Source organism: Chiloscyllium plagiosum, chromosome 7, assembly GCF_004010195.1.
Source record: "Chiloscyllium plagiosum isolate BGI_BamShark_2017 chromosome 7, ASM401019v2, whole genome shotgun sequence".
Taxonomy (NCBI): Eukaryota; Metazoa; Chordata; class Chondrichthyes; order Orectolobiformes; family Hemiscylliidae; genus Chiloscyllium; species Chiloscyllium plagiosum.
Window position 1 is genome coordinate 12,057,241 of NC_057716.1, and position 17,234 is coordinate 12,074,474.

At 37.5% G+C, this 17,234-nt stretch overlaps 1 protein-coding gene across 11 annotated transcripts in view; it reads left to right on the forward strand.

Moving 5' to 3' along the window:
* map2 (microtubule-associated protein 2) overlaps positions 1–17,234 on the forward strand; it is a 146,289-nt gene that overhangs the window by 112,889 nt on the left and 16,166 nt on the right. For 10 of the 11 annotated variants that reach the window (XM_043693043.1, XM_043693048.1, XM_043693046.1 and 7 more), the window contains 4 exons: positions 5,491–5,661; positions 9,099–9,246; positions 12,627–12,698; positions 13,156–13,484. In XM_043693043.1, the coding sequence (XP_043548978.1) occupies positions 5,491–5,661; positions 9,099–9,246; positions 12,627–12,698; positions 13,156–13,484 (720 nt within the window). The remainder of the gene's footprint in view (positions 1–5,490; positions 5,662–9,098; positions 9,247–12,626; positions 12,699–13,155; positions 13,485–17,234) is intronic. The other variant, XM_043693050.1, reaches the window with a different exon arrangement.

A 17,234-nucleotide genomic window follows, 5' to 3' on the forward strand; every position in this document is an offset into this window, starting at 1 on the left:
GCCTATCACCCTCACCTTAACCTCCTTCCACTCATTGCATTTCCAACGCCGCTCCCCCAAGTCCCTCCTCCCTACCTTTTATCTTAGCCTGCTTGGCACACTTTCCTCATTCCTGAAGAAGGGCTCATGCCCGAAACGTCGATTCTCCTGCTCCTTGGATGCTGCCGGACCTGCTGCGCTTTTCCAGCAACACGTTTTCAGCTATAGTCAGTGTCTTGCTTGTTCGGACCAGCTGAAGGGAATATACCACTTAATTTCATCAGAGTCTACTTGCCAACCCAATTCTTGCACTACTCTTGTACAGATGATGCTTTCCCTTTGGTTTTACTTGTGGTTTTCCTGGGATATAAAGGAACTAGTAAGAGAGAGCTTCAGTTAAGTCACATCAACAGAGAAAGATGCATTGAAGAAATCTAAGGAGCTAACAGCTGCAAAATGACCAAGACTTGACAACTTTCATTCTTAAGGCTTTAAAAGAGGTAGCTGCAATGATAATGGTTGCACTGGTCGTGATTTCCCAAGTTCCTTCTATTCTAGAATGGTTGCAGTGATTTGAAAGTTAGCAAATATAACTCCTCTATTGAAGAATGGAGGAGAGACAAAATACATAACTGCAAATTAGTTAACCAGACATTGTTAACAAATAAAAAGTCATATTTTGATTAGACAAAGTCAACATGATTTCACGAAAGAGAAATAGTGTTTCAAATATTAGAGTTTTGAGAGTATACAACTAAGAGATAGCTGAAATGGAATTCACCTGGACTTTCCAAAGGTATTTAAAAAAAAGTGCTGCACAAAATGCTAATACACAAGACAAGACTGCATAGATTTGGATGTAATCGATCAGACACATTCAGCCGAGTTTAATACAGCCCGCCAAAGGTTTGAAGATGTGTTGGCATGTTTAATCTAACAGGTGACCTGTCAGCATTTTTCCACTGCAGTTATACCAGTGGTGGGTGATAGCTTTGGCTAACCACTATGTCTCGCCAATTTAAAGACATAATCCTGCTGCTACCATTTAACTGGCAGCATGAGAGGCCCAGGCTAAATGCCCAGATCGTCAGGTTCACCAGCATAGTTTACTGAGGTGTTGGTGAGCATCCTGCCTTAACTGGCCCTATCTAGGTCCGTTGGAGAAATTCTTAAGGTGTAGCACTGCTGCTTCCTGCACCGCCCCCCCCCCCCCCCATCCCACCCCACCAACCTGCAAATGCTTAGAAAATTCTGATCCATTGAAACTCATCGTCTCATCGTGCAAGTGGGTGCCCCATCTCATCTAAACCTGCTGTAGTTTTGTGCACCTCAATCAAATCTCCTCTCTATCTTCATTACTCCAAGGAGAACAAACACAACTACTCCACCCTAACTTTGTAACTAGTTTTGCTCATTACTGGAAGCATTCTAGTAAATGTCCTCTGATCTCTCTTGAGGGCTCTCGCACTCTTCCAAAATGTGATGAGCAGAACTAGATACAATACTTGAATTGTGGCCCTTCCCAACCTTGCTGCTGGATTCGGAAAATGCCATTTTGTTGTATGAAACACCTCTCTTTGTGAAGCCCAAGACCCCATTTACTTTATTAATTACTTTCTCATAAGATCTTGCCATTTGCAAAGATCTATGCAGATGAATCCCAGGGTCCATCTGTCCTTACACACACTTTGGAAAAATGCCATTCGGTTTATATTCTGCATCCCTTCTGTCAAAATGTTTGGCTCATATATTTTCAAATGCATTGACCTGTGAACTATGACCCCAAAACTCCTCCATTTCACCACTGGCTCACCTGAGCATTGAATAAGCATTCTTTAAGGAACAGGAAATGAAGAGTAGGAAAAACAGTATTTTCAGGTCGACAGGCTGCAAGCTGTGGAGTTTTGTAAGTGCTGGGTCCTCAGCTACTTATATTCTATATTAATGATTTAAAAGATGAGACTGACACAACAGATCTAAGTTTGCTGACCTTGCGAAGTTCAATAGGTATGGAAGCTGAGAGGAATACACAAAGCTGCTATGAAATATGAAGAAGTGTAGTGAATGGGCCACATTGACTATTATTGGGCATGATATGGGAAATCAAGTTATTTGTCTCAGCGGTAAGATCAGAAAGGCAGAACATTTTGCAAGACATAACATTTCTAAACACTTCTAAAACTACTAAATGCTAATGTTCAGAGAGGCTTGGGTGTACTGGCAAGGAATACAGAAAATTGGCATGCAGACACATTATACAGGAATGTGGCAAATATAATAATGTAGAAATGTGGTGAGATCACATCTGGAATACAGTGTGCATATTTAAGGAAGGATATATTTGTATTGAAGGTGGTCCTGTAAAGGTTCAGTGAATTTATTAGTGAAATGAAAGGATTGTCCTATTATGGCAGGCTGAGTAATTAGTGTCTATGTTCTCTGGAATTTGGAAGAATGCGAGATGATTTCAGCAAAGAATGCAAGATTCTAAAGAAACTTGACAAAAGTAGAAATTTTGTGTGTCCTTTCCCCAACAGGGAATTCTGGGGCATAAACTCAGGATGGGAGCTTGATCACGTAGGGCTGATTATAAGGAGAATTTCTTCACGCAGGGTTGTATCTATTGAATTTTCAACAAATGTTGTAGAAGCTCCACCATTGAACATGATTAAAGTTCAGACAACTGATTTTTTTCAGGGCAAAGGCATGTTGGGAGCAGCTGTGAAAATGGAACTGAGATGCAATCAGTCATGATTATATGAAGTAGTGGAGCAGCTTTGAGGGCCTGTATTGTCTATCACTTCCATTTCTTAAGTTCGTGTATTTGAATCTGGTGAATCTACGAAATTGGACTGAATGCATGAGACACCAGAAGCTGCATTCTGTATAAAGAATTTAACAATCCCACAGCTAGAAGATCAGAGCAAATGTCCCTGCATTTCTGCCTAACGTTGACGACCCCTCCAGTCCAGGTTGATGGCCCAATTTGATACTTAAGAGAGTCCATGAGTATTCCTATTCTTAGTGATGACAGAGGAGGAAGTAGGTGCACAGGCAGGCTTGAGGTTGCAATGAAAACTGATGTATCGCTAGACTAGAAGGCTAGAATATGTCTCCAATTATTGGGACATTAGCACAGTTTTAACATTGGTTGTCAAGATCTGAAATGCTGTCCTCACCAATCTCTTTCATATGCCACATAGCACCTCAGTGTTGCCTCATATTCCCTTGCTGCCCTCATCCCAATGTATTCTCTCCAGTCAGCCTTCACTATGGGCAGACATCAGAAGCTATGTTTTTGAATTAATGGTAAATAACCTCTAACATCTAGTAGAGGTCTGACTCAGAAATATCTTGTGCTGAAAAGAACCTCACATGCTAAATGTAACAAAATGTTCCCTCGTGATCAACCTGTTGCTTAAAGATCTGCTTGACTAGCCACATCAATGGCAGCTAATCATTTACTAATCTCCTGAAATGATCAATCAAAAATGAATGCATGACCTGCTTCTAAGGTAAGTGATTCCGGAACTTTTGAAACTCAGCCAAGCATTCATAAGGGATTCAGCTATAATAACAAATCCTGAGAAATGCAAACAGTAGTGACTATTGAAACTGAAAAAAAAATGTCCTGTCAATCAAACTGTTTCAGGAGTAGGTATACACTGAGTGAAAGATGTTAAAATAAATCTGGGAATTTAAATTACTGCAAATTATTACATTAGAGTTCCTAAGCAGTGTTTTTTTGTTTCCAGTTTGAATACCAATGGAAAAAGGCTTTCAGAAACTTACATAATTTTTTATAATGCTATGTTTCTTACATTTTAAGAAATGCTGGTTTTGTCACCTGGGGACCGCGACCTAGAATTAGTCCTATTGCAGACATGCATTACTACTGAAGACCTAACCACAGGATTGCACTGACACAATTGGTGAATGAAACCGATACTTGAAAATTGAGTTGGATCTAGAAGCTCTAACGTTACAATGACACGTGCATGACTGTCAATCCACAATCCTGAATTGTGTTGCATTGTTGATGGCCAAATTCTGGAGCTTGGGGTGATTCCTGGTGTTTTATATGAGAATTCACCTGCATATACGGCTTGAAGCCTGTCATGTTTGAGTTCTATAGATGAAATCCTCAACTGCTGAATTTCTAAACCCTTAAATGATGGAATCATCATCTGAAGGAAATGTGAATGCTGGGGTCAGGAAAACGATGGCAGTACACTTGTATATTATGAATTATAATGTTGACCATGCTGTTCATTTAAAGTTTCTTGTATTTGTTTTCCAATAGTGAAGACTCAGACTGGTGAGTTTGTATACTGTGAGGTTAGACAGGTTAGTGGTACCTCCTTTGGCTGTAACTCCCATGATAAACCAAGTGATCAAATTGATTTGGATTTCATTTCCCATCAAAGGCTATTAAAAAAAAATCAGTGATCATGCATGAAAATGATTCCTCATGAAATCCAGAATAATAACCTACAAAGTAAGCAAAACAAAAACTTTGAGTCATCTTAATGTAAGCTTCTGGAGACAGGATGTTGCATTGGTTTTTTTTTTGAAGTTTTAAATATGAAAGATTTTCAAGAACTTATTCTTGAGTTCTATCCTGTCAGTAAAGGAACTGAAGAAAATGACATCATAGTTTTAATGTTATGTTGTATTACTTTTTTAATTTTGATTTTGAATATCCATATTTTTAGTGCAAAAAATGTATGTTTTCCTAACATAAGTTGACTCACTATAAAAACAATCTGTTGAGTTCACACAGTTTGCTCACCATGATAAAATGCTAGTAGCAGAACATAGAGGTATTACCATATAGTTATTAATAGCTCAACATTATGGTGCATCATTTAAAGCAAATCGGAGCACTTTGCATCTCAAATTAATAAATTGTGCTAAATATATAGCTATTGTAAAATAGAGTCAAAAGCACCATTCATTACTGCATTAAACCAAAAACTTGCAAACAGCATGAGTGCATTATACAAAAGAAAAGTGTTTTTATAACACTTTACATTTATTAATTCACCTAAAATTAGGAAATTTCTAAATATGAAAAAGTATAAAACAGTCTCAGTATGTACTCTGCCATAATGTTGTTGCTTTGATCTTTTGAGCAGATTATGTAGAACCCAAAAATGCTTTGAAGATAACTTAAAAAATTGTCATCTTTATTATAGCACTTGATAAAAATGGATCTCACAAACCTCGGTTATTGGTATTAAAATTTTCATTTTCTGTATAGCTTATTAAATTCTACAAAACAATTTGTGCTCTTCAATGATTAAAAAAAATAGTTGAGATTACACATAATCACAGCAACTTTAATGTGGTTATCATTGGTAATGTTTAGTTTCTAGATGAATTCATTAGAATTTTTAGGGCATGCATTTTCATGTTAGTTTAATTTATTGTACTTTAGTATTTTGTTCCATTTTACGTTCATTGTCTTATCATTTTTTTTTAATTTACTTTATATTTTCTCATGAAAAGAATTCATCTGCACTAACAAAGATTCCTACCTCAAAATTATCTTCCCTCCTCCCTGAAAGACCCAATTCTACTTGTTCTGCTGCTAGAAAAGCCTTTATTGACCTAGATTATTATCCCACACGACCCTCATCGGCTGGCCCTAGAGATTCATTGACTGAACAACCCATAAAGGTAAGATGAAAAAATGGTCCATATCAGTGGCCTTATTTCTAAAATTTGAGTATTACAACTTAAAATGGAAATGCAATAATACTAATTGAATTCATTTTTATTACCTGTCACTGTAAAAATTGTTGAAATATTAAGATTGTTACATTTTCAGTATTCAGCCAGCTGGTTTATCTATGTACATGGGTTTAACATTTAATAAAAATGATGTTGCTATTTTCCACTCAATCAAAATAACAAATATACTTTTGGAATCTTTTGTGACAGTTGTACTCAAGCATACATTTAATGTGACAGATTCCTTAGCTGTCATAGATTATGTAAATTAATGAAGAGAGTTACTTACACTAAATGACCAGCAATGGATAGGTACGCAGGTATTGCATAATTTTAAAAAAAAACTGGTGCAATATGGGCAGGAGAAGTTCAGTGAATAAATTCTTTTACTGCCTTCAAAAATGTGTGCTGTGTTCTAATTCAGTCATAAAAGGGTATCTAACAGCCACCTTAATTGATCTAAAGTTTTGTTATTGATGATAGCAAATGAAATATTAAGTTCCTAACTTAATGCAGATACAACTTAGCTTAGTTAAAAATGGTTAACACCCATGTTAAGATCTTGAACATTTGAGGATGATTTGAAGCTTGGAACCATTGTGAACAGTGAGCAGACAGTATAGAACTTCAAAGGACATCACCTGAAACAACAAATGTACTCAATGCAGGGAAGTGTGAATTGATCTATTTGGAAAGGAAGAGCATGGGAGAGCCAATATAAACTATTTTGAAGGATGCACAGGAGCTAGGGACTTCAATGATTTATGCACATATATGCTGAAGGTGGTAGAATACATTGACTGAGCAGATGTTAAAGCACCAAACATTCTAGGTAATAGGAGCATTGAGTACAAAACCAAGAAAGTTATACTAAACCTTTGTAGAAACTTATTCAGTCTATACTGTTGCATCTAGTTTTGGCATCATCCTTTCAAAATGATGTGAAGGCATTAGAGAACCTGCAAAAAAATATCAAGGAGAATCACCTCCGGGCCAAGGAATTATGTAGATAGATAAACAAAAAACGTTCCCGTTCGTGATACAATTGAGATCAAGGTGGGCACAAGTTCAAGGTAATTGCCAAATAAAGCAATGACAGCATGAAAAGAAAATCTTTTCAGTGTTTAGGATTTGGAATGCACTTCCTGAGTGTGGTGAAGGCTGATTTATTCAAGACATTCTCGAGGGAATGACATTATACATTCATTGCCTCATACATCGCTATTTAGAAACAAAGAAAGGGGAGTGGACTAAGGTAAATTGCACCTATGGAGAACTGGCTCAGACATAATGAGTTGAATGGCCTCTTGAGTTTTAACCACTTCAACCACTCTGTAATAGGAATTTGTTAAGTACTGTTTCATGAATATCTGCAATGATAATTTAATACTTATTTTTGTGAGAAATGTAACTAGTGGTGCTATACAAGATATAAATAAAATAACTAACTAATCCATTTTATGGTTTTGTGGTCTAGGTTTTTGGGAGAATTTCATTGAATTTCCTTCAAAATGATATATAATCTTAGTGATGCCAGTAATGTCACTTTTCTAACAAACATTGAGGAAAATTGATAACTGGATTAGATAAATGTTCCCTTATCAGCATGCTTTTCAGTATAATGCAGTGCAGAGACATTTCATTTCCTGATGGAATGCAGATTTACCTGGAGTCCATTTCACTTAATTTTCCACATACCATCTGACATGATTGATTTCCAAAAAAAAATCATTCAGTAGCCACACTTTTTTTCTCCAAAAACCAGAAAAGAAAGTCACCTTTGTCATGTACCAATAATATGGTCATCACCTGATGGACAAATTTATAAAATAACTGGTTGACTTATACACACATAACTAAAACAATGCATTATGTATGAGTTTATAAGTGTATATATGTAACATATATCTTAATTTCCTTTGGATTTGGCCATTAGTAATAGCAAGAGCATATATTTGTGGATGTAGAATGATGATGAAGGGATAGCTGTGTTGGATTTTAATGCCTGAAATAATTATATCTTGCCTAATAAAGGAAGCTTTATATTTTAAAGCATAAGAGCAGGGAGTGTCTAGCATAATGAGATTTATGCTGAACCAGTATGGAGCACCAGGTTAACTGCAATTAAAGTAATGCGTACTGTTGCATTAGAGAGTAAGTATAGAGAAAATTTACAAGGGTGTTGTCAGATACAGTGAACTTTAGCTGTGAAGAAAGTTTAAATACACTGGAGTTGTTTATACTTGAACATAGGAAGCTGAGAAGATATTCACTTGAGATGAATAAATGTTTGAGAGGTCAAGGTAAAGTGGATAAGACTTATCTATTTTAATTAGCAGAGAAACAAATAATGAGGGGCATAGACTTGAAATAACTGGTGGATGAGTTAGATGTGAACTGATCCTTTACTCCACCCCAGTGTGTGTTAGGAATCTGTAATCCACTGCCTGAAAGGGTGGCAAAGGCAGAAAACCTCATAACATTTTTTTTTTAACTTGAATATGCAATGAAGTTTAGTATAACCTAAATGGCTCCAGATCAAGCTGGAAGATGTGATTATGCCAAATAACTTGTTCGTTTGTCTTATGCACGCCAGGCCAAATAGCCTCTTCTGCACCATGAAGTTTTCTGTTATTCCGAAACTAGGGTTACCTTGCAGTAGAATTTTTTTCAAAAGATAGTTTGGTAACCATTGTAGCAGTTGCTTGAAGATATGTTATTTGCAAATCTCTGGACAAGGAAGAGGACAGAGACATCTCTGAATTGGTTTTGATTGTGTCGTGAAACTAATGATTCTGTCAAAAATAGATACCTTTTTTCTTTTTAAAATGTGCATAATGGTTCTAATTTTGTTTAATTTTGCTGAAGGCATTTTCTTTAAAGTAAAGCTTTCAATGTGTTTCAAGAACTACAGTAAAATGTTGCCTTATGTATTTTATATGAATATCTATACCTTATGCTGAACTAAGGAAACTATCTACAAAATTATTTAAATATGGTAACACTGCATGACTTTAAACTGAAATCTGTTCCTCTTAATTCTTTGTTTCAGAACCTTGCAAATATGTAAACTTTCAGAAATTTACTGTACTGTGAAATTCACTAGTTCCTCTTTACTAATGTGTTTTGAAACTAGCTGGAACTGAAAGGGCTAATATATTGAAATCTCAATATATCTTAAGCAAGATTTGAAGGAGAATTTGCAATTTGAGGAATTATTTATTCTTGGAGAATAAGTTGAATCAGTAATCTGTCTTCACTTGAGTAGTTCTAGAGTTGATTTGCAAATACATGGATTTTTTTTTCTCTGTTTGAGGTCACTGCTATTGAAAGAGGCTTGCGCACAGGACTTGGATAGTAATAATGCAATTTGTTCTCTGCAGGATGCTGCAATGAGGAGTCCAGAGAAGCGCTCTGCCTTACCCAGACCTTCTTCAATTCTATCCACTCGCCGGGCTCCACCTGAAGAAAAAGATGCACATTTTGTTCCTGCTACAAGCCCGATTTATCCGGCACCAAGACGACCAACAAGTTAGTTCCCATCGGTCTATTTCTTAAAAATTAATTTAAGACTACAATGTGCCCTATAATAGCATATGCAATGTGTGAGATGTAAGTATTATGAAGGAAAACCATAAAGCGTTGCTCCTTTTTCTGTATACAGAGGAACCTTGATTATCCAAAGAGATGGGCAGGCACTATTTAATTTGGATTTTGAGAAAATTTATAACTCAGGTTGAGGCTATCGAAGTAGGTTTGCTCAATGAGCTGCAAGGTTCATTTTCAGATGTTTCATTACCCTACTAGGTAACATCTTCAGTGGGCCTCAGGCGAAGCAATGTTGAATATTTCTGCTTTCTATTTATACGTTTGGGTTTCTTTGGATTGGTGATGTTATTTCCTGTGGTGAAGTCACTTCCTGTTCCTTTTCTCAGGGGGTGGTAGATGGGGTCTAACTCGATGTGTTTGCTGATAGAGTTCCAGTTGGAATGCCATGCTTCTAGGAATTCTCGTGCGTGTCTTTGTTTGGCCTGTCCTAGGATGAATGTGTTGACCTAGTTGAAGTGGTGTCCTTCCTCATACTAGTGTGAGAGGCTCATGTCATGACTAGTTGGTGTTCGTGTATCCTGGTGGCTAGTTTTCTGCCTGTTTATCCAATGTAGAGTTGTTACAGTCCTTGCACAGTATTTTGTAAATGACATTAGTTTTGCTTGTTGTCTGTACAGTGTCTTTCAAGTTCATTAGCTGCTGTTTTAGTGTGTTGGTGGGTTTGTGGGCTACCATGATGCCAAGGGGTCTGAGTAGTCTGGCAGTCATTTCTGAGATGTCTTTGACGTAGGGGAGAGTGGCTAGGGTTTCTGGACATGTTTTTTCTGCTTGTTTGGGTTTGTTGCTGAGAAATCTGTGACTGTGTTCATTGGGTACTCATTCTTTTTGAATACACAGTATAGGTGATTTTCCTCTGCTCTGCATAGTTCCTCTGTGCTGCAGTGTATGTTGGCTCATTGAAATAATGTTCTGATGCAGCTTCATTTGTGGGTGTTGGGATGATTTCTTCTGTAGTTCAATATTTGGTCTGTATTTTCTAATGACGCTGGTTTGAAGTTTCTCCATTGGCTGTTCGCTCTACTGTGACATCTCGGGATGGCAGTTAGTTGTTATTTTCTTCCTCTTTTTAGTGAGTTTTATGCCAGTAAGGCTACTATTGATGGTCTTGAAGGTTTCCTCTAACTTGTTTCATTTAATGATGACAAAGGTGTCATCCACATAGCGGACCCAGAGTTTGGGTTGGATGGTTGGCAGAGCTGTTTGTTCAAGTCTCTGCATTACTGCCTCTGCTAAGAACCCTGATATTGGAGATCCCATGGGTGTTCCATTGGTTTATCTGAAGGTTTTGTTGTTGAAGGTGAAGTGGGTGGTAAGACATAAGTCCACTAGCTTGATAATATTCTCTTTGTCGATGAAGTTAGTGCTTGTTGTATGTGTCTTTGGGTCTTCTAATAGTGTAGTCAGTGTTTCCTTGGCCAGGTTCATGTTGATTGAAGTATTCATTCAGATAATTGATTATCCAGCTAATTGATCCAGTGTCTTTCCTGTGGGGCTTGGAGTTTGCTGTTAAGTCCGCTCCCCGTTCAGCAGCACACCGTGTGTGAGCCCTTGTCCAACACCGCCCACCAACGTCATCCAACACCGCTCCCCCACCCCACCCCAACGCTGTCCAGCACCACACCTCTGCCCCAACCCTGTCCAACACCATCCCCTTCCCCCCCCCCCCCCCCCCCCTTCCCCCCCCCCCCCCAATCTGGTGGAAGTTGGAAGACTGCTGCTGGTGTGGGGGTGAGTCTCCAAATAGCGTGTACACAAATTTTTACTGCAATTTTTGACAGGTTCCATCATTTCCCTATACAGGTCAATGCTGGAGAGATTATCTGGGGAAGGGGTGGGGCATTGTTTAGGGTTACATGCCTGTGTAGAACACCAGGGTATGTGTGTGGGGTGAGACAGAGAGTCTGGGAGGTCAGTCATTTGGAGATGGTACCTGGGTTCCCATTGATGTCCAGGACTATTCTCGGCAGCATTGCAGTAAGCTGAGTTCACTTTCAATCATTGTAAACAAAGATGCGACCAGTGTTAGAAATGCGTCTTTGATGTAATGTTTCTATTGGGACCTCGAGATCTCCTTCGGATAATCCGATGTTTGGATAATTGATATTCAGATAATCGAGGTTCCTCTGTACATGGTTTAGACCTAGTTCAACAATATTGAAAGTCTGGACAAGAATATACTCCAAATTAAATACAACTCAATGTAGAAAATTAGTGCAAAGGGAAAATGAGAATAGAGATATTTGTTTACATGATTTAAGAAACATTACAAACACGATGTTTTGCTCGCTGTGCCCCTGCGTCTTTAATTCAAATCAAGCAATAGCAACAAATACACAATTATAAAATATTGATGTTTACTGAATCTTGCTTAATTATTTGGATTTTAAGGGTAAAGAAGGGCAAAACAGAGCCAAACTGAAGGCAATTTAGTCTTTCCTGCACCCTTGCAGGACCAGAGCACCTTATTTTGATTTTCTCTAATTTACAATTAATTGATATTAAAGTTAGTTATTTCATTCAGGTCAAAACAGTAGATAAAACACTTTAGATCTAATTCAATATATTTTTATTTCTGTGTATTAAGATTTAACTTGACCCTCAAATTTATTATTTATACTATGGTACTAATTTCAAAAGCTCAATTGACAGTTAAGTTGAAATAACTAACAAAGAATTAATAATCATATTTTAGCAGGTTTTTTGTCTCTGGATGTAGGTTTGGTCGCTGAACTGGGAGGTTCATTTCCAGATGTTTCGTCACCCTGCTAGGTAACATCTTCACTGGGCCTCAGGGTTTCTTTGGGTCGGTGGTGTTATTTCGAGACACGCACGAGAATTCCTAGAAGCATGGCATTCCAATCAGAACTCTATCAACAAACACATCGGGTTAGACCCCATCTACCACCCCCTGAGAAAAAGAACAAGAAATGACATCACCACCGGAAATGACATCACCAACCCAAACATATAATAGAAAGCAGGAATCATGTAAACTGCTTCGCCTGAGGCCCACCGAAGATATTATCTAGCAGGGTGACGAAACGTCTGGAAATGAACCTCCCAGCTCAGTGAGCAAACCTACATCCAGAACATCAACCTGAGCTACAAATCTTCTCAACTTGCTAGGTTTTTTGGTTATTTATTCCTTATGTGGAAAAATTAATGGCAAATAGCACGTATATCTATATATTGCATGCATAGAAATAATTCTTGAAATAATTTTAAAGTAAATTTTCTGTTCTTACTAACCTCCCTCAAATGTCCTGATCCATTCTCTGTGTTTCACCTCTGCCTCATTATAGCTATAAGGACTGAACCAAGAAACGATCAAAGGGGCCAAGGAATGACCAGATCGCGAGCACATACTAGTGCAGGTAGCCTAATCAGTGGTGGCTTTGTGCCTGCTAAACTCTTTGTAAAACTCAACTATTTTGTGCATGAATCACTTGATATAACGTAACTGTAACATTGAGAACCATGACTCAATGTATCATAAAAATTCAAATCTGCCCAAGCATGAACAGACTGGGTGACATTTCATAATTTAACATATAAATACCTTTTAGACCAAGAACGAATGTCCAAAGACAGTCTTGAGTGTGTGCATTTCCCAGTATTTTAATGATTTCAGGCTATATATTGGGGTTGAAAAATGCTTACTTGATGAGGGTCAGTGTTCCAAAATAAATTGTGTTGCACAATATGCATTAGTATCTTATCTTGTCTATATTTTATATATGCTGGAATAATGGTTATGTATTGGGGTATGTGTAAAGGCTAAGCTATTTCTTTAAGTAAAAATATATATGCTTTTTATATTTTTTTTAAAAGGGTCTGAACCAACTCGCACCAGGTCAGCAAGAAGCGGTACTGCCACACCCTCCACTCCTGGATCAACTGCAGTCACGCCTGGCACACCACCCAGCTACTCCCGCACACCAGGCAGCAGGACCCCTCGCACTCCTGGCACTCCTGGTACACACAAATCTCCTATCCTTGTACCCACAGAACGGAAAGTGGCAATTATCCGCACTCCTCCCAAATCTCCCCTTACTCCAAAACAACTCAGAGTGATCAACCAACCAATGCCAGATCTGAAAAATATCAAATCCAAGATTGGGTCAATTGACAACCTAAAGCATCAACCAAGAGGAGGGCAGGTATGTGATGAGAATACTACTCCATAGAGCTGTGAGATTTGATAGAAATCCTTATGAACTCCAAACATTTATTTGGAACAAAACTCAACTTTAAATTGACAACACAACACTTTTTGTTCTTGAAAATTATGCCCTAATTTTAGGTTATTGTATATTATAATACTAATGCTAGTTGCAAGGTTATATATCTGGTAAGAGAACTTGCAGTGTTTAATTTAAAGGGGCAGTGATACCAGTTTTCACAAGTCTTTTGTTGAAGGGATTGAGGTTGTATTGTCATTTGTCCAAGAAGTAGTAGTTTAACTGAAATTGAACTTTTGAGCTCTGAAGTTGAATTTGTACCTATAAAACTTTGTAATAAGTAATACAATGAGGCCTCACAACCTGCTGTGGCTCAGTCTAGTGTTGTCATGTGTTGGTTTACAATTGTGACTTCTTCTGAAGATGAGTGACACATGGAAGTTGTGCAGTCAATCAGTATTAGCATCAACATATTTTGAGATCTGTAACTGGTAAATATAGTAACTGCAATCAAAATAGCTCCTATGTATTTGTTTCCTTTCTATAATCTGTATGGACAAAAAAGAGTAAAGTAGTGCATGGCACAGTGGCTCAGTAGTTAGCAATGCTGCCTCACAGTGTCAGGGACCCAAAATCAATTCCAGCCTTGGGCGACGGTCTATCTGTGTGGAGTTTGCACATTCTCCCCTGTATCTGCGTGGGTTTTCTCTGGGTGCTCCAATTTTCTCCCACTGTCCAAAGCTGTGCAGGTTAGGTAAATTGGCTGTGCTACATTGCCTATAATGTTCAAGGATGTGTAGGTTAGTTGAAATCGTCAAGGGAAATGTAAAGTAATGGGGTTGGGGAATGGGTGTCTCGGTGGGATACTCTTTGGAGATTCAGTGTGGACTTGTTGGGTCAAATGGCCTGTTTCCACACCATAGGGATTCTATGATACTATGAAAGAAAGAAAGTAGTGGATAAACTTTAAATTCAAGCTACATGTAGACACAACAGTGGGTGAGTGGCAGAAGTATAAAATTCCCAAAGTTTTCTTTTACTGTTGGAGTAGAATATCTAGGTTTGTGAGGTGGGTATAAAGAGGTGGTTGTACCTTCTCCAAAGGATAACCATTTCTGGAAACAGATCCCAGTCAGGCTTCATCTTGCATGATCTAGAATCCTATAGGAAATGCTTCCTCATATTCCAAAGGTCAGACAATACTAAGAAGAACCAACATTACCATGTATTAAGGTTACATAACACTAATTGATAATTAACTTTTTTTAAAGCACTGGGTCACTGTAAGTCCTTGCAAACCTTACAACTGTATTGAGGTAGCTCAAAACACTTATTCAAACTGTAGCTTACAAACCATGGTATCAAAGCTGATTTGTTTAGAAAGTGAGAGAATACTTATGCTAAGGAATAGTTGATTTATTGAAGAAGTAACTAACATAGTATAGAGAAGAAGGTCTATGGATGTAGTTTATAAAAACTTCCTGAAGGTATTCAGTAGACTTTTGCATAAGAGAATGTTAGCTAGAATTAAAGCTCATGGAATCTGGTGAGGAGATTGGCTAGACTGAAAAAGAGAGCAGATATGATAGATATGTAGTCAAAATGGTAGTAGTGTCTGGTGGCATTCCACAGGATTTGTGTTGGAGTCAAAACTATTCACTACATTTATTGGTGACTTGGATAACTCATATTAAAGTATATTTAGCTAAATTTACTGATAGCATCAAAGTTGATAATATTCATAGTGTAGGTGTGAACATTAAATTGCAAAGACATTAATAGATTAAGCGAGTGGGCAAAATTGTGGCAGATGGATTTCCTAAGGACATAAGTTTGGAGCAGGAGTAAACAAACCAGCTATTAGAGCCTTTTCTGCCATTCAATATAATCAAGATTATGCTTTATCAATCTCAGCTCTACGTTTTCCCATGTCATTTCGTTCCCATATTACCTCATCAGCTATGAACCTATGACTTGAATGTACTCAATGGGGAGCATCTATTGCTTTGTAAAAGATTAACAATACTTGAAGCTTGAAATAGGGAAACTTAATCCCATCATCTACCTTGTCAAGCCCTCAAGAATTTTCTATAAACTGATGAAATCACCTCATTCTTCTGAAATCTGGGGAATATAAACCTATGCTATGAAATGTCTTACTCATATGGCAATCTAGTCTCCCTAGAATCAGTCAAATGAACCTCTGTTACATACCCTCTAAAGCAAGTTTATTCTTTCTTTGACATATTTTATAGAGTAATCCATGTTTCACAAATGTTCTATATAGTCACAGTAAGGCCACTCTTGTACTCTAATTACTTTGCATTGTCTAACATACTGTTAGCATTCCAAAATGCCTGCTGTACTTGCATATAACTGTTGTGTTTTCAATATAAGGACACCCAGGCTACTGTGAGTAACAACATTTTCCAATATCTCACCACTTAAAAATAATTTGCTTTTCTATTTTCCTATCAAGGTAGATAACTTCACATTTCCCTACAGTATATTCTAATTGCCAATGTGCGTTCTCCCCTCAAATTGCAATTCCAACTATCTTTGTGTCATCAGAAAACTTAAATACATGACACTTGATCACCTCATTTAAATCATTGATTATAACCATGAATAAACAAGATTGCAACATTAATTCTGAAGGCATCCAACCAACTTGAAAATGGACCATTTTTCCTAATCTCTTTTGAGACCTTTAATCAATCCTTAACCCATGCTAATATATTGCACCCCAATCCAATGAGCTCTAATTTTGTGTCATAAAGCTCTTGCATTTTAATCAAATGCTTTTTGAAAATCCACATCTACAACAGCTGGTTGCCATGTAGCTACCTTGTTGGTTACGAATGCAAAAAGAAATCCTAACTGGTTTATCTAAAGCAATTTTTACAACTTCAGTCAAGTGCTATTTCTCCTACATGCACAGTAAAATTTACCTCCTTGTTATTTCACACTATAAAAAACTACTTGGCATTCAAATTGGCATGAAAACAGACCACCTGGCCTGAAACTGGCTCCTCTTTCCCCAATCTTTGCACCCACACATTATTACTCTGTTAACACTTGATAGGGTGGATATGGGAAGGATGTTTCATTTTTGTGGAACCAACTTGAACAACAGGATTCTGTTTAAGTGTATAGGGGTTCCTGATTTATGAACAACCGACTTACAAATGCGCATATTTATAAACGCAATCTCTGGTGTAATTTTAAAGATACAACACATGATCATTTAACGAGCAGCTTTTATTGTCCTGTTTTTGTTCCCACTTGCATACAAATCGACTTGCAAACTAATTCCAGAATGGAATCCCTTCGTAACCCTGGGACTGCCTGTAAGAGGATTACCTTTTAAAATGGCGATGAGGAGAATCTTGCTTTTTTTCAATGACTTTGCAGAATTCCCTTCCCAGAAGATAATTGGAGTTGTTTATTTAAGGCAAAATACATTAGATTTTTCATAGATAGAAAGTGAGCTGCTAGATGGGTAGTGGTGGGCCAGACAGAAAAGTGATGTCAAGAACACAGCTAGGATCAGCCACAATCATGTAGACTAGTGAAGCAGACTCAACAGGATGAGTGGAATAAACCCTATACAACTTTGTTCTGTACTCTTCCTAATATCCACTGCTGAGGAAGGAAAATTGAATAATTGTTAGTTTTGCCATCAATGTAATTATAATTTGTTTATTAAGCATATTGATAATGTGACAT